Raw genomic sequence first — 27,218 nt, forward strand, 5'->3', positions numbered from 1 at the left:
TTCCTGAAGTTGTGCATTCTCATTTCAAGAACTTGCTTGATCTCGGATTGTGAAACATTGTTTTATCCCATGTAAATTTGGTTGTCTGAGTGCAAAATAAGAGCTAAACACTCCTCAGGTACTTCTCTACCAGATTTCTGCCTGAATAAAAGGGAGAAGGAAAGGTTCCTGCCTCAGGTCATTAAAAAGCAGAGGAGCTTTGCTGGCAAGATTAACGAGCATGCTTGCTGAAAAGAGGCTGTAGGGTGTTTATTTGGCTTTGATATACAAGACAGTCTGAAATGGTTTTGGTTTGAAATTGCTCCTTGAGCATTTCAGGACAGATTATAAGAGGCAGGTGTTGTTGGGGTGTTTTTACTTTGTTCATTTTCTTTTGAACAGGGAAGGCTAGATAGGTAGGGGTATGGAATGTGTAAGGGGTATCCCTGCTATTTTAAAAGGAAATTATAAATATTACTTCAAGTTCAGTTTGTCTAGAAACCCACCTATATGATTATTCTCTATGTACTGGAATTTCTGCTATATAGTTGTTTCAGTGAATACCAGTGGGTTTGAGCCTCTTTCTTCATGGCACAGTACCTGCACATACTCTCATCTGAGACAGTTCCTATGTTATTACTTCTCTCTGTCCTACTCTAGATTGAACTCTGTTAAGGTGGTACCAATGATGATATTGTATCTAAGAAGACCTACTTGGAATAAGAGAGAATAGTATGGTTTCCTAACTGAATTACTCCCCTTAATTTTTAAATGTGGTTATTCATGTTAATAGGGTTTTTTTTTTTTCTTAGATATTTGGGAGGTTTTGCATATCCTTTCTCAATTCACACTGTAAGTCTGGTACTCCAATTAGATCTTTGTTCTAGAACAAGTCTTCAAGATTTTTTTTTCTAGGTAGAGTCTTTTTTTATAATACTTACTGCTTTGGTTACTGAGAACTAAATTATGTATTTGTAATTATTGAGTAACAAATACAGAGAATATAATTCAGCAGTACAGAAAGGGTGAATTATGGAAAGAAATAGGTGACGAGTTACTAAATGTGATGAATTTGATGTGTCATAATCAATATTGGAAGGGCTAGTATCAATTATGGGAAAAATAATCATTTTATTATTGGTAGCTCCCTATCTGCGCAAACTTGTCTTCTAATTCTGGCTAGGACTCAGCTGAAAATTGTATCTTGCTTGTGTACTCAACATTTTCTGATCACGTCACACTTATTTTCTTACTCGCTTTTAACAGCCTCGGGAGTTAAACTTTGTGTTTCATCAGTAGACCCCTCTGTGTCCTTTTCTTCTCAGCATGTCAGTCACAGAGTTTCTTTTTAAGTTTATATGCTAAGTGTATCTGCAGATATTCCCTGTTAGTGATCCCAGAATTGTCTTGACCAGAAACAGTTCAACTGTGGAAAGGCAACCTTTAACACACAGCTGCTGCCATCTGACTGGAGTATGAGCATGGATGACCATCAATGAGCATCTTTTGGCACCCAGTGCAGCACAGACTGGACTAGTGCCATAGTAAACAGTGTAAAATAACCTTACTGCTCAAATCTCTGTAGTCGTGCTTATCATGTAGTCTCCTATCACACCAAGCAAACAAACTTAATTATGGCTGCCTTGAGAGTCATTAGGAATAGATCTTGGCCTTCTCTCCAGAAAGAGGCAATCAAAAAAAGATCTTGTGGCAAGTCAGTGAGGATTTCTCATGTCTAAAGACTATGTATTTAATAGGAAGCTAATCTCACTGGTTGCTATCAGTTCTTAATCTATCAGGAATGTTAGGCCTCTGCAGACTGAATTGAAGCCGTTTCCTACCTACCAAATCTTAATGTAAAGATTTTGGGTAACAGAAGGCTACTGTAGTCAACTCATCCTGAATTACTGCTGTAGTAAGATCTTGGATTTATTGGCGACTCGTGTCTGTCAGAACAGTTCCTGGTTATCACCCAGCATTGTTGTACACAGCTAAACCAAGAAATAATCATCCTGTCCTTACCCTTCATTCAGAAGGTTTTAGTCATGGCTGAACTTCATAAGTTGTTATACCTGGTTTTCTTCAGTTGGATTGTGTTACCATGATCCTTCTATCTATACCGGTATCTCTTCTGTAGCTTTCAGAAACTGCTTCTCTTACTAAAAGTGAATTTGTAATAACACTGTTTTCATTCATTTGATTCAGCAGCACCCTGAGGATAAAGCTAAAAACATATGCAATAAATAAACTATTTTTTTTCTTTGATTTTTCTTATTTTAAACAGGCTTTTAAATTTTCTTCTGTAGAGAAGCTGGACAATGTTCTGACTTGGTTATTGAAAAGCAAAATATCTACTTATGAATTCAGCCCATTCCAAAGTGAAGAAGAGCACCATCAACAAACTAGTGAGTCACTTCTTGTATGCATTGATTTTTATTGCTGATGCTATGGTTATTACTTACAAATGTTAATAAGACAATCATTAAGTATTTAAAACCACTAGTAAAATGGAGGAATCCACAATAAAGACAACATAGCAAGGAAAAGTGGAACAAAGAATTCTATAAATCATTACTTTGAGACTCAGTACTATGTATTTATAATTGTCTGGATGTTTTTTAGCTTTAGATTAACTGCAAATTGACAAATTTGCAGCTGAGAAGATTTATATTTGCAGAGAAAATGGGCAGTAAGAGACCTAAAGAGATTGTAGAATCACAGAATAGTCAGGGTCGAAAAGGACCTCTGCAGGTCATCTAGTCCATCCCTGCTACTAAAGCAGGTTCACCTAGAGCAGGTTTCACAAAGCCGTGTCCAGGTGGGTTTTGAAAAGAAACAGATGGGGCTTTAAGTATTTCTTTGGTTTAATTGATATTGACACTGTAGAAGTCATTTTAACTGTCTATTTAAATTGCTAAAAAAGAAGTAATGTTCTGTGTCAATAATTTGGGAAATAAGAAGGATGTCTTCTAAGAGCTGCAGAAATATCACTTTAGGCTCTTGTTTGCTTACTGCAATTTTATGAAAATTCCCACAGACTAAGACAGTACTACAATACTGTAATATTAGATTTTCTGCTTTTTTTATAGCTGAGGTGTTCTAGAACCCTCTGCAGAGAATATCAGAGAAGGGAATATCACATGACAAAACATACAAAACAGCAGTTCCCTCTTAACCTTGTGCATGTCAACTAAAACTTTAATTAAGACAAGCACTGGCCTCAAAGTTAGTTGAAAGTTGAAGAAGCCACCTTAACGCACTTAAAAATATGCCACTTGTCACTTTATCTTTAACCTTTCCTTCCTGCTTATGATCACTAGCTAACTAGTTCTTAGTGTAGGTTCCAAACAGCAGCAGCTTTTCTCTTTTAACGTTCTTCATTAAAATACTGCTACTGAGTAAAAGTGGTTCATTTCTAGTTACCCTGATCACTACTACTTTTGTTCAGTTCTATATATTTAGCTGAAATGTATCAGTTGTTCCAGTTTCACAGCTGATAAAAGTTCAGCAATTTTCCCCAATTCAGTTTGTCACACAATTCAGTATGACAAACTTGCAAGTTCAAGAATGGTATTTTCTGCCTGAAGCATGTGTGCTTTCAGATAATTACAGCCTCTTCCTACATGTATAATACAAAACTTCAGTTAAAGCAGTTAAACACGGTATGGTGGAAATTTCTTTACATTAGAACATTAATTTGTCTTAAGAGCTCACTGAATTTTGTGAATTGGCAATTAAGTGAGCAAATACAATTAAAAAAAACCCCAAACCCCAACCAAAACCAAATGCAAATAGATCTTGTAGTCGGTTATTCTTACCTGATAATTTTGACACTGGTACCCTTAGTTGCCATTGACTTTTGCTGTAGAACCTGAAAGAAAGAGGTAACTTCTTCACCTTTGTCAGGGGACGGGAGGGAATTAAACAGTGGTGCCTCTTTTCAGAATTAGGGCACAAAGAAAGACCAGTAGCCTTCAATCATCTCTTGTGAGGTCATTAACCTTACTATATTTTTTAATTAATCAAATATGTATTTAGGGGAGGAATTTGAGAGGTCAAGTCCAACAACATCCTTTTCCCCTCACTGCTTGGGTGGCAAAGCCATTATCTTATACAGGGCAGAGAATGGTAACTGGTACCACAGCTGCATGCAAAATGGGCATTGAAGTGTTCCTGAGGTTGCTGAGGGAACAGCAGCCATCTTAGCTGTTGGTATAGTATTTGCCAAGAGAACAATTGTATCAGGATGGCCTCAAGTAGTTCAATAGTTCAGAGTTTTCTATCAGCAAGACTTGGAAAGTTTGGCCCTTGAAGGTTGCGTCCTACTTTGTGTAAGTGCAGGGTGCTGCTGGTTGTTGCCTGAAAAGGCTTCGTGAATCAGAGTGTTTAAAGCTGTCTTAAATTGGTGGAGCTCAGTATCGTCGTCTGATGGTCCTCACAATAACTTTTTGCCTTGCGTCACAACTTGATGGTACCAGGCTTTTGTGTAATGGTCAAGAAATTAAATCTGTCCATTTGTACCACTCAGTAAAGCCTTTGCATGCATCTGCACTAATGGACAACCAATCCCACATGACACTGAAACAAGATATGAAGGTCCTCCCTTTGAGAGTAAGGCTGGTGGTGCTGTAGCAACTGAAGATGACATGAGATTAGTACCTGAGGATAGAGGGCTTGCTTATTTTCTGTATTTTCAATATACCACCGTATAGTGATACCTAGAAAAGATGTAATTATGAGGCATTTAGTGGGTGGAGGGGCAAGGTGACAAGTCAGGGGCCTCCTAATCCCAGCTGCTGATTTACATGACTAAACAATGCACATCTGTCTTGGACCTGAAGAGACCCTCGTAGTCCAAAATCGTTGTGATAATTAAATGAAATGGAATGTCAAAGCCCAGGACCAATAGACAAAGCCGCATACCTGCTTTCCCCACGAGTTTCTGATGTTTGTGTGGCCTTCTCCCTTCAGACCACATGGTATGTATGAGCCATCTGTGGGAGGAGCTGGTACAGTTTGATGTCTGAAACTGCTCGTGACTGACTGGAATGCAGAAACAGCAGTCATCATGGCTGTAAGCTTTATCCTCCTACATTGTTCATGGCTGAATCTGTAACTGCAGCAGCAACTGATTAATCTCATGCCTAGCATTAATTCATTGAGTGGAAGGGAAGAGAAGTCTGAACAGAGCTTCTTCCATTTCTAATCAGAACCTTGCTAGTACACAGTCTATGCTGGAGATGGAATATTACCATGTTCAAAAGAAAGCGGTTTAAGTCCAAAGTAAGATACTGGGAATAGTATGATGATGTGGTTCAGTGATGTTTGGATTCCTTAAAGGAAGAGTCACCCCAGGTGGTGTCTTGAGTTACCAGTCTGTATTTCTTGTCGTCAGAATTTTCAGTTGTTCATTTGGGAGTATGGACACCTGGCTGAGGAGAGCATGATGCTGTGGGTTTTTTTTTTTTTAGCTGGGATCACTAGCTTAGGGTGGTAGGACTTGTGTGACAGCAGTCAGCTACTTTCAGACAGCTTTTTGCTCTTAATGCATCTGTACAATAGGAAGCCCCAGAAGCCACGAAGCCACGTGTATGCTCACCTGATGTGCATTTTTTTTCTGGAAGGTGGCCATGCAACCACCCTACCATATGAGGTCTGTGTAGTTCAGATTTCTTTGCACAAGAAAATAGGTCTTTGGGTTCTGCTCATTTTGAGCAGAGCAGAAGTACCAAGAAGTTCAGTAATATCTGAAGGGAAGGACCTGAAACTTTTGAATGTAGTTACACATTGTGATGATCATGTCCACTAGCTAACAGTGATACTAGGTATTGTGTTGCATGGCCTGCAAAAATCTGGATTTTTGTCGATAGTGTATTTTGCTAAGTATTTGTTGGGAAGATCAGCGCATTTATACAGTTACATTACTGAAAAGAAACTGTGTTTACCTTCATGGAAGGCTCATAGCTAAAAAATCCAGTCATAGAAAGCTCAAACTGCATATTTAGCTATGCAAAATATTTCAGGCAGCCAGTTTTACTCAGTTTTACTTGTAATAACAGTGTACCGACAATGGTGCAAATGTGATGATTTTTTTTTTCACCCGGAGTATTGAATTACTGTTAAAATTGCTATTATCCCATCATATTTTGTACTACTGAAACACTTTCAATTCAAGGGTCAGTTATTTATTTATAGATAATACAGCCATATTTATTATAGAAGTGGGTTTCACTATAGTATTCAAATTTGTCTGTAACAATAGATGTTGCAGAGAGATCTCTTGAATGGAATTAGGAGATAGGCTACAATAATTTTGTAATTCCCATGCAACATATGTTATTTGTCCTCTCTGGACTTAGGGTTTTTTTACTTTTGTCTGTTGCACCTGTTTTAAGCATGGTGTGGAAATTCATACTGTGAAAGTAATCTGAATTACTCTGCGAACAGAACTTTCCTTGTAATGCTTATTTTTGAAGTGGATGCCATGAAAAGGTAGGAAAGATGAAATTATTTATGACTATCAGTAGATTTATGTTTTAAGCAAGATTTGTTTCCTGGAATTAACACTTCAATACTTAAGTTCAGTCTTTAGATTTAACACAATCCCAAGAAAATAAGGTAAACCCTCTACCTTCTTTTTCAGAGATGTAATAGTGATGCTAGCATTGATGCTTGCTTAAAATTAACCTTGTTGGAAATTGCCTTTTAGTCTAAGATCCCATTGGACCGTGTACAAAAATAAAATCCCTCTGCTATTGAATAAAACAGTCCTTCTTTTATCTGCATGTATGTATGGAATTTTGTTGCATTATTGCACAAAGTTGCAAACAACAGGTTTGTGTATAGCAATAGCACTTTCCTCAATGGCTCCTTTACCTAAAATCACAACTAGAACCAACATTTTGAGGCTGTATGATATTATGAGAAAGCTCACGTAGCCCAAGATGTGAAGATGTACAGGTTAGATTTATCTGAATACTCATTCTCAAAATAAGAAATAAATAAAACTATTTATCTACTGTTCTTGGTCAAAGTGCTGTAATATTGTTTATGTGGTGTTAAAAATATTATGTCTTTTTTGAGTATTACATAAAAGATCTCGCTGCTAGTGCTGCTTTTAAAGTTTTCATACCCAAAGACAGCCTTTTATTCTGCTTACTGCAAGAAATAATATTTTTTTAAAAGGTTGTTTTAGGAAATTAATTTATTTCATATATTTCATATATGATTTTTACCATCCTCCATAGCTGGCTGAGGTATTTCATTTGTTAATGATACAGTCTCCTGTAATGTTCCAAGTATGTAAGTGTAGCAGTCCTGCTTGAATATCAAACCTAGCTAGGGAGGAGTTGAGTGGTAACCAGGAAAAAGCTTAATTGTGAAGGAGCTGAAGGGATTTTGGAGTTGGTTCTGGGATACCTCTGTTTTGTGTTACTTTGAAAGCTGAGATAAAAGCGTAGAACAGGCTTATGAATACCACTGACTTTTTATATTGATGGAGTAATCATAGCATCCAGTCCATTGGTAATAGAGACTTGATTTCCCTTTCAGATTTGTAACCAATTGTTTCAGGTTTCGTTAGCATGAGTGGAAATTCTTTTAGATCATGTTATTAATACTTCATGAAGGCTCTTTGTACTGACTATATTTGACCTTCTAGAGTCTGCTAACAGGATGAAGACTGTTGATTAGAGTTCATGTAATTTGCTCTTCTTTAAAGTTAATGCTAAACACCTATTTAATTGCTGGATATCTCAAAAAAAAAGAAGCAAAAGACAAGCATTAAGAAAAGCAACTTGATGATTTGTGGATGTTTTTTGAAGTATTAGCTTGGGCTTGGGAACTTTAAGAGAATTCTGTGCAATATGTAAAAGTACACTTAGCTTTGATGCGGTTGTCCCAGCCCTAAAATCACTTGCATACTGTTCACATGACTGCTTCTTAAGTTGGTACATGTCTACATCAAGGGTGTGTGTGTGTGTGTGTGTCTGTGTGTCTGTCCCTGCAGTTAGCAAAGTACAGACAAAACCCAAGAAGTCCAAATGGCTATATTCTGGGATAACACTTAGAGTTCTTGTAGTTTGTGGTGGGTTGACCTTGGATACCAGGTGCCCACCGAGCTGTTGTATCAGTCCCTTCCTCAGCAGAACAGGAGGGGAGAAAATAAGATGGAAAAAAACCTGCAACAGCAAAAGTCATGCACATGGAAGCAAAGGAAAACAAAAGATGATATTCTCTCCTTCCCATCAGCAGGCAATGTTCAGCCACTTCCTGGGAAGCAGGGCTTCAGTATGCATAGCAATTGCTCCGAAAGACAGACTTTGTACATAACAAATGTGTCATTCCCCCACTTCCTCCTCTTTTCTCTTAGCTTTTATATCTGACCAGATGTCGTACGGTATGGAATATGCCATTGGTCAGTTTGGGTCAGCCATCCTGGTTACGTCCCCTCTCAAGATCTTGCTCACTCCTAGCCTACTAGTTGTTGGAGAGCCCATCTTGATGCCGTGTGAGCGCTGCTCAGCAGTGGCCAAAACACTGTGCGTTATCTATACCTTTTTAGCTACTGATACAAGCACAGCTCTGTGAGGGCTGCTATGGGGCTCAGCCAGAACAAATACAATCTCCATGCCTTATTCTGTACCATTTGCATTATGTTCAGGTTCCATATAACTTCATACATACATATATATGTCTTCTAACCATTCCATTGTCATGAAATTCCTTCTTATCAACACTTAAACCGCATACTTAAACCATCTTTATACCCAACATATGGATTTATACCTTCTCATTAACTACGGTGCCCCATCCTTTAACAGATATTATTCTTCTGTTCCATGAGCATCCTCTTCTCCTTCAGATGTTTACAAAAGGCTATTACTTGAGCCCTGTCTGCCAAGATGGGTACTCAGGACAGGAGAAGCAGTATGTTCAATTGTTGGGTACCAGCACCAGCTTTTTACTGTTTACCTGAAAGGAGCTCAACTTCTTGTGTGTAGGAAAGCAACTGGGACAAGAGCAACGTGGCTTGAAACACACAGAACTGAAATGGTTGAGCTGATGTGGTTCCCACCCCTGGGGCAGTCAGTTCCAGGTATATTGAACACCCCTCCATGTGAAAGCAAACTGTGACCTGCGCTCTGCCAAAGCAGTTGAGAAAAATGCATTGGCAATGTCAGTTGTAGCACACCACTTGGCTGCTTTCAGCTCCAGTTCATATTGGAGCTCTAATGGGTCTGATACAGCAGCACTCAGTGGTGGCATCACTTTATTCAGCCCATTTTGTTCAGACTGTCTGGAGTTGAAGCAATCAAGAAGTTAGAGCAGAAATGGTCAGGTTGAGCACAAGAAATTGCCAGAACTAACTGGTATTCATTAACAGCTCTGAGGAAACAGTAAAATAGCTGTATTTCTAACAGTACTGTGCAATTTTTCAGTTCTGTAGTGCTAGAAGGTGTAATTGTGATTCCAAAACCCAATTTCTCTGCAGACCTGAGAACTAGAAGCAGGTTAATGTGTTGCCTCTACCAGACAAATTAATAGAAATTGTAACCAAATAAATTTTCTGTAATGTGAAGTCTTGCTTTATAGATTTCTTGTTGGTTTTTTGTAAGAGTCAGCAAACCTGATTAAGTCAGTAATTGGTTGGGTATGGATGAGTAACTGGCCAAAGACAGGAGGCAGACAGTTGGAAAAAACTTACACTAGTGATACAAAGTATTCAGAGTAGTAAGGAAGAGGGCTAATTGAAAAAAAAAAAGTATGGGAGGAAAGGCCTTACAAGATTTAGTAATTATGCAGTAAAATGTCAGATGATATTAATTGTAGGTAAAAACAGTGATGCAAGTGGAAAAAGCAGTCCTATGTTGTCATACAAAATAAGAGGCTTTGAGCAGGCTGTTAGCACTGAGAAATAAGACCACGCAGTTCTATGATAACATCAACTTGTTGCTAGGCAGCAGATCAAAAAGCAAATGAATTACTAGGAATTGTTAGAAAAGGAGTAAAGAACAAAACAGGACATAATTATGACAATGCATAAATTACATGGCTCACCCACAAGTTGTCACGTGCAACTCTTTGCCTATCATCTCAAAATAGTTACATTAAAGCTGAAAAAGGTAGAAGAACACTTGGGTGATGGAGTTTATTCTCTGTAAGGCACGATTAAGGAGACGTGATCTCTTCAAGAAAGAAGTTCTGGGAATTAGTAAATCACTAGAAGTGAAGAGAGGGCAGACAGGGATGGAGACTAAGATTAATTTTAGGGACTATCAATTGAACCTAGCAGGAGCCAGGCTCAGAACACACTCGAGGAAGCGCTGCTTCATGCAGTGGGTAGTAAAGACCCTGAGGGTGCATGAAGTTGATGGTGCCTGGGGCAGATTGGATGCATACTTGGAAGAGAGATACACTGCATGCTGATATATAGACAAATCACTACACAACAAACCACAAGTGGTTATAGAGGAGAGTATTAAGGCAGTGGGAAGTATTGTTTATGCTTGAGCTCTTTTTTGTTGTGGGGGTTTTTGTGGGTGTGGGGTGGGGTTATTATTCTATGTAACTCATAGAATTAGAATAAAAGACTATGCTGAAATTATTAACTTCACTTTACATTTGTCCCAGTCCTCCAAGCTGAAAAATAAAGTCTGTGATAGAAATTAGTATTATGCTATTTCAGATAAATCCCAAAAACCATTACCCAATACATTAATCTTTAAATTCTCTGATTTTTCATTACTGGGGTAAGCCAAATTTTGCAAGTCTCTGGTAGACATGGGAATTTTCAGAAATTTCTTTTAATATGAAAACATAGCACCATAAGCCTATAAAAAATGTCCCATTCAAATGTCTCAAATGAAAATATTCCTAAAGCATTAAATCGTATACATCTAGAGCAAAAGCATGTTTTGGCTGTAGAATTTTCTTCCCCTTGCAAGAACACTTATTTCTCAATAGAACTAAAGTGTTCAAAATCCCTCTATCAGAAAAAAAAAAGAGATTTCTCAGTTATGCTAAAGGCTTCTTTATTAAAATACTTAAGTGAATTGTAAAACTGTTAGTTGGAGGAATTGTTCCTTGAATGCCAGTTCTGCATTGGCAGTTTGATAACTGTGATTCTGTAGCACTAATATTCAAAGGACTTTTACAAAAGAAGGTGGAATATGTTCCAAAAAAGCAAAACCGTTCTTATGAAAACTTTGTTTCCATATGCAGGTAGCTATTTGGAAGAATTTCCTACTCTCCTTCACTGTGCAGCCAGATTTGGATTAAAGAACCTTGCAACATTTCTACTCAGTTGCCCTGAGGCCTCATGGGCTTGCAAAATAACCAACAAACATGGAGAAGATCCAGCAAATATTGCTGAGAAGCACGGGCACAGGGAACTAAGAAAATTAATCACAGAGTTGTCAGTAAGTCCACATGCTTTTTCATGTCATCTATAACCAGGGACCAGGTGTTGTACTGCTGAGATCCCATAGTAACAACTCTTGTAAAGCCTCATACGTTGTAGTCCTTCTGTCTGAAAATACTATTACACTCCTCCTATCTCAGAAAGGGGTCAAAATGGAGTACAGCCCCTTTCTTTGTACACTGTCATAATGGAGATCCGAGCTTTTGTGCTGATTGAATTTGAGGCATGGAATGGAGGGAGAACAGTGAATCAGAAGCTCCTCCTGTGGCCTAGCTATCTTGGTGCTGTCAGCACCCAATGATTATATTTTAAGTAGTTTAGCCCAACCACCTAGAGTAGGAGATAAAGACTTCTTTCAAAGTCACTTTAGAAATGACTCTGAACTCTCTCAGGATTGCCACTCTTAACCATTCAACAAAGAGTGGTTGCCCTGCCTTGGCTGTCCACTCCACTGTGAAGGAAGGCTAAATTTTAGCACCCTTTGTTAGATGGAGTAAATCTTTCTTCAGCCAGGTATGCAGGAGGAGTTTGGGGCAATAGTTGCCTTTCTGCATGAAAGATAATAATAGAATAACGGTCTGTGTGTAGTTCTAGCATGCAAACTATCATCAATGAAATCTAACAGAATTGGCAGTGTAAAAAGCAATATACTGTAGCAATATTTGAGAGCTTTAACCTGTTTTAAGTCTTTAGTGTGCTAATTATAATGTAAGCAGAGATGATAATTCTTGTCCTAGAGGTTTTAAAGCCTAGAGAACAAATCAGATAAATCATATATCAAAAGAAAAACAAGGTGTGATTGTTAGCATAAGTAAGCCTATGTTGAGAAGACCTGGTGCAGCTTTGCTGATAGTGTCGGGTTTTCTTGGTTTTTTGGTGTTGGATTCCATGTTCACAGACAAATGGTAACAACAGACATGTCAAGAGTAGAAAATGCAAGGAGTGAAAGCCAGAAGTTTTGCTTTTCTGCTAACCAATCATCTTGATGGATAGACATAAGACCAAAGATAGCACTTGAAGAAATACAATACCTGTCTAGATTATGTAAGGGAGAATGTTTTACATGACTGAGGAGGAAAAGGCAAGAAACCTAAGGGTAGTTTAATGTAGAAAGAGATATCATAAGGAGTGGAAACACTGGCTGACTGAGTTAGTTATTAAAATCCTAGAGCAAGGGCATAGAGATTTGTCAAGTATTTTCTTTGACAGAATTGGTATCTAATGTAAAGGTGTAGGAGAGGGATTGAGAAAACTAAAGACAGGCCTGTCATGATGAGTGGAGAACCATGAGGATAGCTTTAGCGGTGTTTTATGAGTGGTTTAGGTTTGGTTTTTTTTCAATAGGTTCAAGAGGAAGAAAACTGTAGACCCCAGAGACTGAAAGTAAGGCAATTTGGCAGTGGTCAAGATGCTGAATGAGAGTGTACTATTTAAATTTTGTTGTTGAACAGCTATTGACACAGGTGCTGAAAAAACTGAGGGTGACAGAATATCTGCAATCTGGTATTTCTCTTTTCTCATACTATTAAAGAAAGTTCATACCTAATTAAGGAAGTGATCTGGTGTTGTCGTGGTTTAACCCTGGCTGGCAACCAAGCACCACGCAACCACTCACTCGCTGCCCTCACAGTGGGATGAGAGAGAGGATTGGAAGAGTAAAAGTGAGAAAACTTGTGCATTGAGATAAAGACAGTTTAATAGGTAAAGCAAAAGCTGTGCATGCAAGCAAAGTAAAACAAGGAATTCATTCCCCACTCCCCATGGGCAGGCAGGTGTTCAGCCATCCCCAGGACAGCAGGGCTCCATCACACATAACAGTTACTTGGAAAGACAAAACACCATGATGCTGAATGTCCCCCCCTTCCTCCTTCTTCCCTCCAGATTATATATTCAGCATGACATTATATGGTATGGAATATCCCTTTGGCTAGTTTGGGTCAGCTGTCCCAGCCGTGTCCCCTCCCAGTTCCCTGTGTCCCTCCAGCCCTCTGGCTGGCAGGGCCTGAGAAACTGAACAGTCCTTGACTTAGTATCAACATCACCCAGCAACAACTGAAAGCATCAGTGTGCTACCAGCATTGTTCTCACACCAAATCCAAAACACAGCACGCACCAGCTACCAAGAAGAAAACTAACTCTATCCCAGCTGAAACTAGGGCAGCTGTATTTTCTGAAGTGATAGAATATTTCCTTGTGTTTAGTGGACAATTAATCTGATCACAGAATCAGAGAATCACAGAATGGTCAGGGTTGGAAGGGACTTCTGCAGGTCATCTAGTCCAATGCCCCTGCTAAAGCATGTTCACCTAGAGCAGGTTGTATAAAGCCACATCCAGGTGGGTTTTGAATGTCTCCAGAGAAGGAGACTCCACAACTTCTCTGAGCAGCCTGTTCCAGTGCTCTGTCACCCTGAAAGTAAAGGCTTTTTCCTCATGGAAACACAGATGGAACTTCCTGTGTTTCACTCTGTGTCTGTTTCCCCTTGTCCTGTCGCTGGGCACCACTGAAAAGAGCCTGGCCTCATCCTCTTGGCACTCGTCTTTAAGATATCTGTGTACGTTGATAAGATCCCCTCTCAGTCTTCTCTTCCACAGGCTAAACAGGCCCAGCTCCCTCAGCCTTTCCTCATAAGGGAGATGCTCCTGACCCCTCATCATCTTCATATCCCTTCACTGGACCCTCTCCAGTAATTCCTCATCACTATTGAACTGGGGAGCCCAGAGCTGGACACAGCACTCCAGGTGCAGCCTCACCAGGGCAGAGTAGAGGGGGAGGACAACCTCTCTCAGCGTGCTGGCTGCACTTCTCCTAATGCGCACCAGGATGGTACCATTGGCCTTCTTGGCCACCAGGGCACACTGCTGGCTCATGGTCAGCTTGCTGTCCACCAGGGCTCCCAGGCCCTTCCTTTGCAGAGCTGCCTTCCGGCAGGTCAACCCCAGCCTGTACTGGTGCAGGGGGTTGTTCCTCCCCAGGTGCAGGACCCTACACTTGCCTCTGCTGAACTTGATTAGGTTCCCCTCCACCCAGCTCTCTGGCCTGTCCAGGTCTCGCTGAATGGCAGCGCAGCCCTCTGGTGTGTCAGCCACTGCTCACAGTTTTGTATCATCAGCAAACTGCTGAGGGTGCACTCAGTCCCCTCATCCAGGTAATGAATGACTAAGTTGAAGAAGACTGGACCCAGCACTGACCCCTGGGGCACACCAGTAGCTACAGGTCTCCAGCCAGACTCTGCACCGCTGATCACAACCTCTGAGCTCTGCCATTCAGCCCGTTCTCAATCCACCTCACTGTCCGCTCCTCTAACCCACACTTCCTGAGCTTACCTATGAGGATGTTATGGCAGACAGTGCCAAAAGCCTTGCTGAGGTCAAGTTAGACAACATCCACTGCTCTCCCCTCATCTACCCAGCCAGTTGTTCCATCATAGAAGGCTATTAGATTGGTATGGGATGGTTTCCCCTTGGGAATCCATGTTGACTGCTCCTGATGACCTTCTTTTCCTCCACATGCTTCGAGATGACCTCCAGGATTAGTTGTTCCATCACCTTTCCAAGGATGGAGGTGAGGCTGACTGGTCTGTAGTTTCCTGGGTCCCCCTTCTTGCCCTTTTGGAAGACTGGAGTGACACTGGCTTTCCTCCAGTCCTCAGGCTCCTCTCCTGTTATCCATGACCTTTCAAAGATGATGGGGAATGGCTCTAGAGCAATTACATCTGCCAGCTACCTCAGTACTCGGGGGGGGTGCATGCCACTGGGGATATCAAGTTTGCTTCAGGGATCTCTAACGTGATCCTCCTAAACCAAGGGCAAGTCTTCCTTTCTCCAGACTTCCTCTCTTGCCTTCAGGGTCTGGGAGACCCAAGGGCTGGCCTTGGCAGTGAAGACTGAAGTGAAGAAGGTATTCAGTACTTCCACCTTCTCTGTGTCCTTTGTCACCAGGGCACCCACCTCGTTCAGCAGCCTGCCCACATGTTCCCTAGTCATCCTTTTCCTGCTGATATGCTTGAAGAAGACCTTCTTGCTGTCTTTGACCTCCATCACGAGATTTAATTCCAGATGGACCTTCACCTTCCTCGTCACCTTCCTGCATGTTCTGACCACAACCTTATATTCCGTCCAAGTGGCCTGTCCCTTTTTCCACATCCTGTAAATGTCCTCCTTCTGTCTGAAGTTTGCCAGAAGCTCCTTGCTCATCCGCGCAGGCCTTGAGGTGGCTGAGGTGGCTGGCCTTCTGGTACTCATCTTGGGAGGCAGCAAAGGAGCACACATCAGCGCTCTGGTTGGCCTGGCTTATTCCCCAGTTGGATTCGGTGGCATATGCATTGCCATGTTGGACCCCTCCCCCTGAGCCCTTCAGTTTAAAGCCCACCTTACCAAGCTGGCCAGCCTGCTGCCAAAGCTTCCCTTGCCACTTCTAGACAGGTGGATCTCATCCCTCCTTAACAGGCTACAGTCAAAGAAGTTCCCATGGTCATAGAAGTGAAACCCCTCATGATGGCACCAGCTGTGAAGCCACAAGTTAGTGTGTGTTACATGTCTGTTTCTGGCTGCACCCTTTCCTCTTTCTTGAAAAATGGAAGGGAAGATAACTTGAGCACCAAAATTTTTCACCTGTATGCCCAGGGCTTTATATTCTTCCTTTATTCTGTCCAAGTTCTAGCTTGCAGTGTCATTCATGCCCACATGAAAGGGTACCAGAGGATAGTAGTCCATGCTCTTGACCAGTAGTGGTTCCCTCTTAGCATTAACTTGGATGTTAGCTCCCAGAAGGCAGCACACCTCACATGACTGCTGGTCAGGCCAGCAGATGGGTGCCTCAGTGCCCCCTAACAGAGAGCCCACTGCAAAGCACCAGATAGTTCTTTTTGCAGTAACCAAGGTGTGCTGCTGGCACAGCATGTCCATGGAGATCTTGCTTATGGGTGTCTATAGCTGCTAAAGCTTCATATTTGTTTCTTGTTGTAATACAGATCTCAAAAGTACTGCAGAGCTTTTTTCTGTTGATGGAGGGGCGTTATACTACAGAGGTGATGCTTTTACGTCAGTTTTTGATACAGCAATTGGGATCAAATTTAACTGAAGAAAATGTGATCCTCCTTATTATCCAGCATAAAGATGTCCATAAAACCAGGCTGTCTTCCTGGATCAACATGTTAGTAATTTCACATTCAGAAATTTCTAATTGTTGCTGTTGTGTCCCGGTCATCCTTGCACTGGTCAGAGAGGTCCTCCGAGTAGCAGTCTGATGCCTTCAGCAGTCAGGGCCTTCAGCTCTTGGGGTTTACCAGTTTGCCTTGAAGAGAATGGAAGGAACTTAGTTCCCCAGTATCCCTACCTGTCCATCTGGCCAGATGTCATCTTTGCTCATGTACTGCCAGTACGGTACAATGTATTTGTAAAGGCTTGTTAAGAGTAGGCAGAATTTGAATAAGGTGATATTTTAGTTTCAGTGAGATATCTAGATTTCTTTTGAGATGGTCGTATGAGTCAAAGGGTTGAGCATGGGAACATAGTTTCCAAGGGTAATTTATCATGTTTAATGAAATGGTTAATTCTGTAGGACATCTGTTTTTTGCACTAGTGTTTTAGAAACTAATCTCCCTGCACTTCAGATGTCTTTGTTTTGCACCCCAGATAGGATTGGAGGCTTCAGAAAATCAGTGATTTTCTTTTTATCCTCAGGAACACAGTCATACTCAACGTCATGATATAGTTTAGAACCTTTGTAAGAGGAGACATAAGCACATATGGTACCGGCAGACTACAATTAATAGGGCTTGAGAGAGTACGTTACACTTCTTTTTACATGCCTTTTTACATTTTGGTAGACACTGTCAGTGGCAGAAGACAGTTTTGTGAGGGTGTTATATTTCACTCTAAAAGGTGTGCAAATTATATGCATACCTCTGATAAGCTTTTCTGTTTTAGTAGAATTATTAATTGTCCTAATAAAGTCTCAGTATAAAAGTATCAATCTAGACATGGATTTATAATGGTAACTGACTTCATACAATGTAATTTTTTGTTCAAATGGTTCCTTCATGTTACATATTTGCTATTGTTTGCACGTAAACAGTTAACAATAGTTGTTTTCTGCTCAAGATGGCTGGTCTCCCAGGTGTGAATACTTATACCAGCACTGAGGTAAAAACAACTCTACTACCATCATAAGCTTGTGTAGTCTGGTTAGGACATGCAGTTGTACTACCCATTTTCAGTTGATTCAAATGGCACAGCTTACTAATGCAACACATATAAAAATGGGAGCTTTAAGTCTGCCAAATGTGTAATATGGTATTTTAGAAATGTTAGCTCCAACCACTGGAAGAAAAATGGCTTATTTGTGTCCCCTGTAATAGTCCACTTAAGAACAAAAACACTTACTGTATTCTGTAATTGATGGGAATGTAGAAAAGAAATATTTGCATGGCTGTGAGCCAAGCAGAATTTAGCTTAACCATGTTCCAGGAACTTTCTGTTACAGCTGGAGTGTTGAAATTGCTTGTTATTACAATAGAAATACTTTTGTACTTGGCAGACCTCTCACTGTTCTAAAATTGTTACCTGTGTTTTGCCACTTCTTTAAGGAATACCCCCAAAATAATACACAGTAATTCATCACTTCTATCTTAAAGAGCAGTAGGGTTCCAGAAGAATGAGTGTATTAAAACATACGTTCAGTTTGTCCAAAATCCTGGAAAGCATCTTCCATTTGCCTTTGTGCTGGAGAATCCTTAGGGTAATAACAATTTCCCAAGGTGCTTAGAAAGAGAGAGAGAGCAGCAAAAGAGAAAGTGGCAACACCACAGCTACTGTTTCTACCTTCAAGCCCAGAGCTTTGCTGTGCAGCCCTCTTTGGTGGCTGGTGGGCAGATCTGTGCTCAGAGCTTCTTAGTGATGCAGCTTTGATGGTAAGGCCCTTCAGCTCCCATGTCCAGCAGGCTTACTGAAAAAGTGTTCACGGCTCTGTTTACAGCATTGAGCTGTAGGAGCTGGCTAACTTGCACAGTGGGTCATCTGTATGGCCCAAGTTCCCTGTCCTTGTTTAAAGGGAAAACCTCTTTTCTGGAACTGGACACCAACAATGTTGATGTGGGAGTGTTACGCCCAGAGAATGCAGATTTGAAACGTCTGGTGGGTATGCTGGGAGCTGATCTGATTTGTGTCAAAACAAAGTACAAAGAAAGGATCATATAACATATGGCATGCTTCTGTGATACAGGTGTATGAATGGGGGGAAGAGATTTTCTCCTTTTAGTACCAGTGTCATATGCAGATTGTTAAATACTAAAATATCACGCTCTTTAAGAACCCGTATAGATGTGTGCTTCCACAAGTGGTAGTATCTGCCTTGTCTGTCAGAAATCTTGCACTTCAAACACTCATTGAAAATGTGTCCTTTGTGCTGAGGGAACACTGCAAGCTTGAACCGTTTGTGTTAAAGGTACTAAATTGATGGAGCTGTCCCTAAAAGAGGCTTTAATAGTGATTATGGTAAAGTGCAGTTTCAAATGTGCCAGCAGTTTATTAAGCAAATGGTATTTTTCTTGTATTTTAGCACAAAGCCACCTTAATGGACATTCATTTCCAATTTCTACATGTTTCATAATAGTTTAGATTAAGTAATTCCCTCTTCTATAGCATAAAAGATGGATATCACTTAACATTCTGCAATAACATCCTGAATTGTTAGTCTTGTGATTTGATTCCTCTATAGAACCAAGTAGTTGAATATTTTCTATAATTGCTCTTAGGTTGAATTGCTTGAATCAAGTGTGTGAATTTAAAACTAGTAAGAGTCATTCAATAAGAATACTGGCAGGAATCCTTGTCTCAGAGTATCTGAACAGGGAAACAATGAGTCTTTTGAGTTTAATTGCTCCAGATGATGGCTCTAACACCAGTAAGAAAGGCCAAAGTACTTTTGCTTTCCATTAGCCAGAGGCTCAAAACATATTGTGGCCAGTTGTTACAGTACCTGTGACAAGTAGTAGTACCTTGTTAAGTTGCAGTTGTTTAGTGGGACATTGGAACCCTATTTCAGATAGTCTGTCTTTTGCATATGCTTTGTCCCTGGAAATTGCTTTGGCACTAGCTTGTTCTTGTCACCAGCTGTGGTCTTCTAAGCCTATGTAAAAGTTCTGCCTCCAGAAAATAAAGAGATCACGTACATGAAGTTCTTATCCAGCACACAAAGGAAGACTTTAAAAAACAGATGAGAGAAAATTTCTAAGCATTAAGTGACTAATGAGGGGAGTATGATCAATTTGTGACCTAACAATTTCAAATTGAAGGTCGTACTGATAGCCAGTTTAGGCATTTATGTGTTTGTATGGGTGTAATTCTTTGTTCTAGCACTTTGGGTTGCTAATTTCTCCCTTCTTTTACTAAGAACTGTGCTTCTCAATGTGTCGTAGTCAGGAAGATTACTGTGTACCACTTGTAGTATACATCACAGTTTCTAAGAAAAATACAATTCAGAAAGCATTTTATAGGTTGTTTAATGCAAATAACTTCTGATTGTTGGCTTTAGCCTTTAAACCAGATTCCTAGGGGGGACATAAATGTTATTTAAATATAAAAATTGAAGCAGTCATTTCAAGTTGCCACCACATGATCAAGACAGCACAAATTCATTTTTGTTCTTAAAATACCTTCTAACATTTCAGAATTGATTGCCTTGAAATCTAAGGCAGAAAATGCAGGTTATTGGAGGGGGTTTTTAACCTGCGCAAGATCTATGGCCAAACCTGTGCCAATCCATGGCAGAACAGTGGACTCATGGAAGAATCTTCTTCCTCTGCCACCAGCAAAAGTCTTGTCTGGATTTCTTGTTTAATAGAATTTTCTGCCTGCCTGCTTCAGGCATCTCTTAGGCAACTATTGAATATATAATAGCTATGTAATTCTGTACATGTTGGCAAAGTTCCTTTAGAACTGCATAGATTGACACAGTGCCCTAGACAGGCTTTTCACAAGAAGCTTGTTTTTTTCCAGAAGGGAGTTATATAAATTCCTTTCTAACTATGTTGAGGTACATCCTGCAATGTCTAGATCCATAGCTACGGAGTTCACTGCTCTTCGAAGTTCCCTCAGTAGCATAGAGAAATGTAATCGTACAGGTGGTCATAATTCTCACTCAGAGCCTGTTTTATGGAAGATATGTTTCAGACAGGTGGCAGGGTGAAGGAGAAGGTTTTTGTTTCTGAAATGCCAAGCTATATTTTTATAAATTGTAGTGAAGGTGTATATCTTCTGTATCATGATTAATATTGATTAGGTGAAGAAACAGGAAATTAAAAATTCCCGTTGCTGTCAGTGACCGTCCAAGAAGAATTTCCCACCAGTGCTGTTCTCCATTCTTCTTCACTCTGGAAGACTTAAAGGATGGGCAGGGATGTAGACTGGCGAGTAATTCATCATTGACCATCTCTCTGCCTCATCTCTTTGTCTCTATCTTTTTTTTAATTGAATGGTTGAAGCAGAATACAGAATTCTTCAATTATCTTCAACTTGATGAAATAGATAAGAATCTACAAAACCAGTGTATTGTGGAAATGGAGGGTACTTTTTTTTCCTTGGATGTTTTATGCAGAAGGAATCCTACCTGGCTTTGTAGCTACTATCACCAAATGACAATAAATCTTTAGATAGCAGGAATCCCTTCAGCAAGGTTTCTCATTATTTGCTGTGGAGTTCTGGAAGCTCATCTGGAATCAGCTTTTTTGAACACAGTGTTATTCTTACATTTACATTTAGCTTTGTGTTTCTGTAAAAGGCTATATGATATGGCAGAGCTCCTCAGCATGAAACAATTATATTTTTAAATCTGGTTGCAATGTCTTCCTGAGCTATTAATTTTCTGCTGTGTAAGGAATGTGTAGAAAGATGACGTGCATATATATTAAAGAATCTTAAATTAAATGAATCTGCTATCAATATTTGTTTAATTAATTTAAATGCTACTGTAGTATTGCACTGGCCCATAGCTCATTACTTTCAAATAGCTGGTAGAGTATGTGAAAGAGGATTAGGCTGGTTTCTGAGATCCATGCTAATCCACTGGTGATTCCTTGGTGAAACCTGCTGGGATTGTATTCTTGCCACAATATTTTAATGTTCAGAAATGTGTGCTACATATATCTTTTGGTACACTGGAAGTTACTTAAATGAATAAGTAAATGTATTATTTGATACTCTTTTAATAACTGGATATTCACAAATCAAATCCTTAAATTTCTTGAGGAATTTAAGCTAAGACCTGTGAGCTTCTGCCAGCAGATATGAAAATGTTATCCTATGGTTTCCACCAGACATTTGTTCGCTGGGTTCTCTTTTCCAAAATTGCTTGTGGAGAGGCTTCCCATTATCAGTGCTTGGTGTTTTACGTTTAAGATTTGATTTCGGGAGTTTATTACTGGGTGACGAGGTTTCCTTCTTTTTTTCACATGTTATTAGAGGACATGCTCCCTGTAATAATAATTTGCTGGCATATACTGCCCTTTGGGGTCTGACAATTTATGTTTTAGTGAAGAGATAAGGTACAGACTAAGTATGGAAAAGCTTGGCTTTAAGGAGAGAAGGCTAGATTTCTCATTTTTAAAAAGTCAAAGTCATTAAACACGTTTTTAAAGTTTCTATGTAGACTTTTATTCAGGCTCGAACCTTGCACCTTAACTGTGACTAAAATATTCTGTCATAACTACGCAATTGAGTACAGCCTTGTTGCAAAAAGAATGATAAATGGAACTGCAGGTTTGGAAACTTTACTTCTGTATGAGATGCCTGTTGAAATTTGTGTGTAATGTAAAATGGAGTGGGATGTTTTTTTCCAAAGAATTGGCTGGTACTTTGTCTCATCTTTTGATATTCTGTAACTATAGCAGTGACACAGTAGAAGTCAGTTATTTACAATTCACTGTTTTAAAAGCCTTTTACAATTTTTAAGGAAAACTTGAATACTAATGGAATTTCAGGCAAAATGCTTGTGAATTAGAAGCAGGAAAAATGAAAAAGGGTTTTGTGATGATATATCTGTTCTTAAATGTATTTAGGACTGTAAAACCAAGGGATTACCATAGGTCTTTCTGACTGTTTTGCTGACATGGCAACATAAGCAAAGATACTTACCTAAGGGGCTTTTTGGGAAGGTGGGATGAGGATTATCCACTTTTTCAGAAGGAGTACTTAGGGTGAAAATAATCAGCTGGAGAGACCTTATTGCAGCCTTCCAGTACCTAAAGGAGGCTTATAGGAAAGCTGGAGAAGGACTTTTTACAAGGGCCTGTATTGACAGGGCAAGGGGGAATGGCTTATTACTGAAAGAGGGTAGATATAGATTAGATATTAGGAAGAAATTCTTTACTGTGAGGGTGGTGAGGCACTGGAACAGGTTGCCCAGAGAAGTTGTGGATGCCCCCTCATTGGGAGTGTTCAAGGCAAGGTTGGATGGGTCTTTGAGCAACCTGGTCTACTGGAAGATGTCCCTGCCCATGGCAGGGGGGTTGGAATCTGATTATTTTTAAGGTCCCTTCCCATGCAAACCACTCTATGATTCTGTGATTCTGTTCAGCTAGTTAAGATACCACTGAAGCTAGGATTCAATAGGCTAGAGATTTTTGTGGGTATTGAGAATTTTTAGTCCCTATGTAGTATGTTGTTTTCATCATAAGGGCATGAATCCTCTACCTAAGTTACAAATAAATTGCATGAGGTTAAGGAATAAATTTTCCAAGGGAGAAACTAACCTATAGTTGTCCATTAAAGCAGTCATTCCTTGCACCTTTCCATTAACGTTCCTGCACTGACTATTCCACCAAGTTTATGATTAGGTGAGAAGGTTGCCTATTTATTTCTTCTTCCTCAAATACAGATATCTCAGAAGCCCTTACAGTGCAAAGGAAAAGGTGAAGTGGTCAAAAACTGTACGCTGGCTCCAGGTTTACTACAGAAGGAAGGATTGCTGGGGCATTCCAATACAATGTCTGGAAGCAAGTTTTGAATCTTGCCTCTGTCAGTTGAAGCAATTTGAAGGTATATGTATAGCTGTCAAAAAACAGGTTCATCTTGATTTAGTATATGCTCTCAATGAAACTACCTGGAGTATGCCCTTTGGCTGCCTCCCAGTGATCTGGAAGGAATCAAACATCTGTCATATCTTACAAGTTGTTGAGCACAAAGAAAGATAGTATATCAACAATGTCTTTCTCCAGCTCCTCAGAAGGGAAAAAACAGAAACAAAACCAAAACCAGAACGTAACAGTAATAAGGGTGTTTCAGCTTTGGGGAGGAAAATGACGGAAAATTAGGAGAGGAAGGGTTATTGTGATAAATATAACCTGTGAGCCAAAACCGCCTACCTTTTGAGTGACATTGTGAGGTCTAAAGGGAGCTTTTTGATCTCAAACCCCTAAGAAAAACTAGGTGGAGAAGCAAGAATTAATGAGTGAAGTTAGGTAAGAGTCTTATCGTGTCCTCAGCAATCCAAAGATTCAGAGCTCTGCACAGATCTAATAGTGACTTACCAGACAGCTGTAATTTATTGCTTAATTAGAAAAATTGTCTTTAGGCACTATGTCAATAGAATGACCATTAGGGAAAGGCATTTCTCAAAGCTACCAAGCCCATTATATGAAACTGCTTAAGAAAATCCATTTCTGCCATGCATAGTGTTAGTTCTGTTTAACACAGCCATGCATAGACTCAATTTATAATTCTGTCTGAGGACCCTGCACAGAAGGCACACTCTTTATTTACCTTCTATTCTTCCCACCCCGTATATTTTTTTACAATAAATGATTCAGTATTTCATCGCCAGGACTATAGGGTGTCTAGCAGTAATAATTTCCTTTTCTTGTGTTTGATGTGAACTTAAAAGTGATTTCTGAGTTCCCACAGTCTACCAAAGTCAGAACATGCAGCGACTGACATACATATGTTCACTTTAAGGAAGAAAGCCAATATATTAATAGATTGCTTCATAATATGTGTTTAATAACCATTACAATCACTTTATTTGAAATTGTATGTTGTGTCTGTAACAGACCTTGCTCAACCCCATGAGCTATGTACCAGAATCTTTGTGTAGCTAGCAGCAGTAGTATACATACAGCAGAGGTTTGGGAGTTGTTCTCAGGCTGAAGTTATTAATGGTTCTCTATGGCTCTTACTGTGAGTGTGAGGCATATAACTGGATCTTAGCACTCTCCAATGATGCCAATCTTATGAGCCAGATTTGCTTTATTTTACTTGCTCCTGAGATTTCAGGTTACTCTGCTGCAGCTGTATAGTCTTGGGGTGACCTGGGAGCCATCCTTGATATATTAGAGAATGGCTTGAAACCTGCAGTTGACCACCTGTGACCTTCTGAATTCCAAGTGAGTTCATCTGCTGTTAATAAATACCACTTTCTGAGAGCCACGAGAATGAAAGTAGGCAGGATTTTCTTCTGCCCTATGGAAGACACTAGCAAATTCCCTTTGGGCTAGCTAGGAAAACACAGAAGCTAGTGTCTGTACCAGGCATGGAAGTAATATAAGTGTGATTCCTGATTGGATCACTTAATCAAACCTTCAAAGATCTTTTTTAATGAAGTATATTTTTTAAAATGCTGCTGGTTGATAGCTTGTCCTGTCTTACATAAATTGGTTGAAGGACTAAACAAAAGTTTCCATGGAGACTTTATATGAATGCAAGGTGCTTTCCAAATTACTTAGTCTTGTGTTACAAGTAAAAGAGTTAAAGGAGACAAAATCTGGTACTGGTATATAGATCTGCCGTCAGTTCTGGCCAGCTTATCCTAGGGACACCTGTTATCATTGACAACACAATCAGTGAAGTTACAACTGTAAAAGCTAGTGGCTTTTATGGACTTCTTTGGTCCTCTCTTCATAGAAGGTAAACAAGACAGACCTAGGTACAGGTTTGAGCTAAACATGCACATACAGAACAAGAAAAGAAAGCCTCCTTCTAGAAAATCCAAAATAGATAATTTCAGAATTCTGAAAGCAGTAATGACTGAGCTCATGAGCGAGGACCGTTCACTGTCTTTTTTTCCATATTATTAATTAAAGAATAGGGGTTTATTTGTAATTTCTTTTTATTTTATTCATATTAAATGCATCCATATAATGCAAAGAGAAAGATTATATTTCTTACTAGCGTATACATGTACAGTACATTGGGACTGCTTTGTGTTGTATTGTGGCTCACGAAATACAATGTCTTTAGTTAGAGCTTGGGCACACAGTGAAACAGGCTTCTGTCAGACCCTTGACTGTGAATCATTACTGAAGAACAAATAATGCACAGTGCCAGGAGCAAAAAGCAGCACATTGTTCAGGCAGTACTTAACTAGGAGGAGCAGTTAAAAGACTTACTGGAGTTGAAAATCTCCAGAAAGGTGGTAAACAACTGGGTAAGGTTTTAACAGTGATTCACTCTATATCTGGAAGCAGTAGGTGCCAGCAGAAAGGGTAGATGGTAGAAGTGTATCAGCAGAGGCTTTAAGCAACCTTGGAAAAATGCAGAGCTGGTGGGCTACTGTTGAGTAAAAACAGTAGTTCCACAGAGCAGAAATAACATGCCCACGGCATAAATGAACAAAACTATACCTTTTTTAAGAGCTGAAGTTTTAACTGCCTGCTACAATAGAGTTGAAAAAAGTAAAGGGATTTGAAACAGAAGATACGGGGATTTGCACTTACTTTGAATTGCAAATTTGTTCTTAGGGAATTATTTCTGATCTAATTTTTCCAATGGCAACTGAAGATCACCAGGGGTGAAAATATACATTGGACAAGGTATGCTGATCTGAGTAGAGATGGAAAAGCTAAAAATGATCACTAAAGTGTCTGGAGTTCTGACAGTGAGTATCAAGTGAAGTTATACTGTGACACCATGTTCTCATAAGCCTATGGTCAAAATCTGGTGCTTGTGACTTATGTAATACGGCCACTAGCAAAAACAAATGGCATTATACCTAGCAAATGAGAAGGATTTAGCAGACTTTCAAGATTTTTAAAATATTAGTATCCTTTTCAAAAGCTTGTGTTAAGCAAAATGGATCACACACAGCTTTTTCGTTGTTGCCTAAGTCCATGAGGACTCAGGGGGAAGCTAGCTATGGATATGTGCTCTGAACACCATACGCAGAAGTCTGGTTATAAAAGAAAAAATTTTTAGAATTTAGTGTATTTGGAGAAAGCAAACTTTGTGATCTACTGTAAAAAGGGCTGTAGACCGTTTGTGGATAGTAATGATGACAATACTATAAAGCAACAAAAGTTGCATATTCCTAATTTTTACTATAAGTTTTTCTGCTATATAGGTGGGATTTCTTCTCCTTTTTAACTGGATGAGACTGGAAACTTTTATACTCTTGTGTATCAATACATTGTAAAGGATACAAAAGAATACAGATGCATTTAAGAACAGAAAAATCTGTGGTAGGCGAGGCAGAGATATTTTATACTTGCATTGAATGAACCATATGATTGGAGACACAGATAAGACTTTTCATATGTGTCAAAAATAGAGGCCAGGTCAAGTGAAAGAATTAATTGTTGATAGTTTAAGAAGAATTGGCTCCCTAGAGAAAAGCAGACATAAGTTTGTTTATATTGCTGGGGACAGGGGGAATCATGTATTCTATATTTTTATTCTTCTCATTTCCTTAAGAGAGCTTCAAAAGATCTTTCAATAGCTCTCATAGAAAATGTAGATAAACTACTGATTGGCTTGCTTGACTTTGCTGGAGAATACCACGCTTCACATAATATATGAAAATTGACCATATTTATGTGGGCAAGAGTGAA

The 27,218-nt window shown here is 39.6% G+C and overlaps 1 protein-coding gene across 6 annotated transcripts in view; it reads left to right on the forward strand.

Moving 5' to 3' along the window:
* The window catches only part of BANK1 (B cell scaffold protein with ankyrin repeats 1), a 167,027-nt gene that overhangs the window by 53,279 nt on the left and 86,530 nt on the right, over positions 1–27,218 (forward strand). For all 6 annotated transcript variants that reach the window (XM_056349050.1, XM_056349059.1, XM_056349068.1 and 3 more), the window contains 2 exons: positions 2,264–2,384; positions 11,203–11,399. In XM_056349050.1, coding sequence (XP_056205025.1) covers positions 2,264–2,384; positions 11,203–11,399 — 318 coding nt within the window. The remainder of the gene's footprint in view (positions 1–2,263; positions 2,385–11,202; positions 11,400–27,218) is intronic.

The sequence above is a fragment of the Falco biarmicus genome, chromosome 1 (genome assembly GCF_023638135.1).
Source record: "Falco biarmicus isolate bFalBia1 chromosome 1, bFalBia1.pri, whole genome shotgun sequence".
NCBI classification, from domain to species: Eukaryota; Metazoa; Chordata; class Aves; order Falconiformes; family Falconidae; genus Falco; species Falco biarmicus.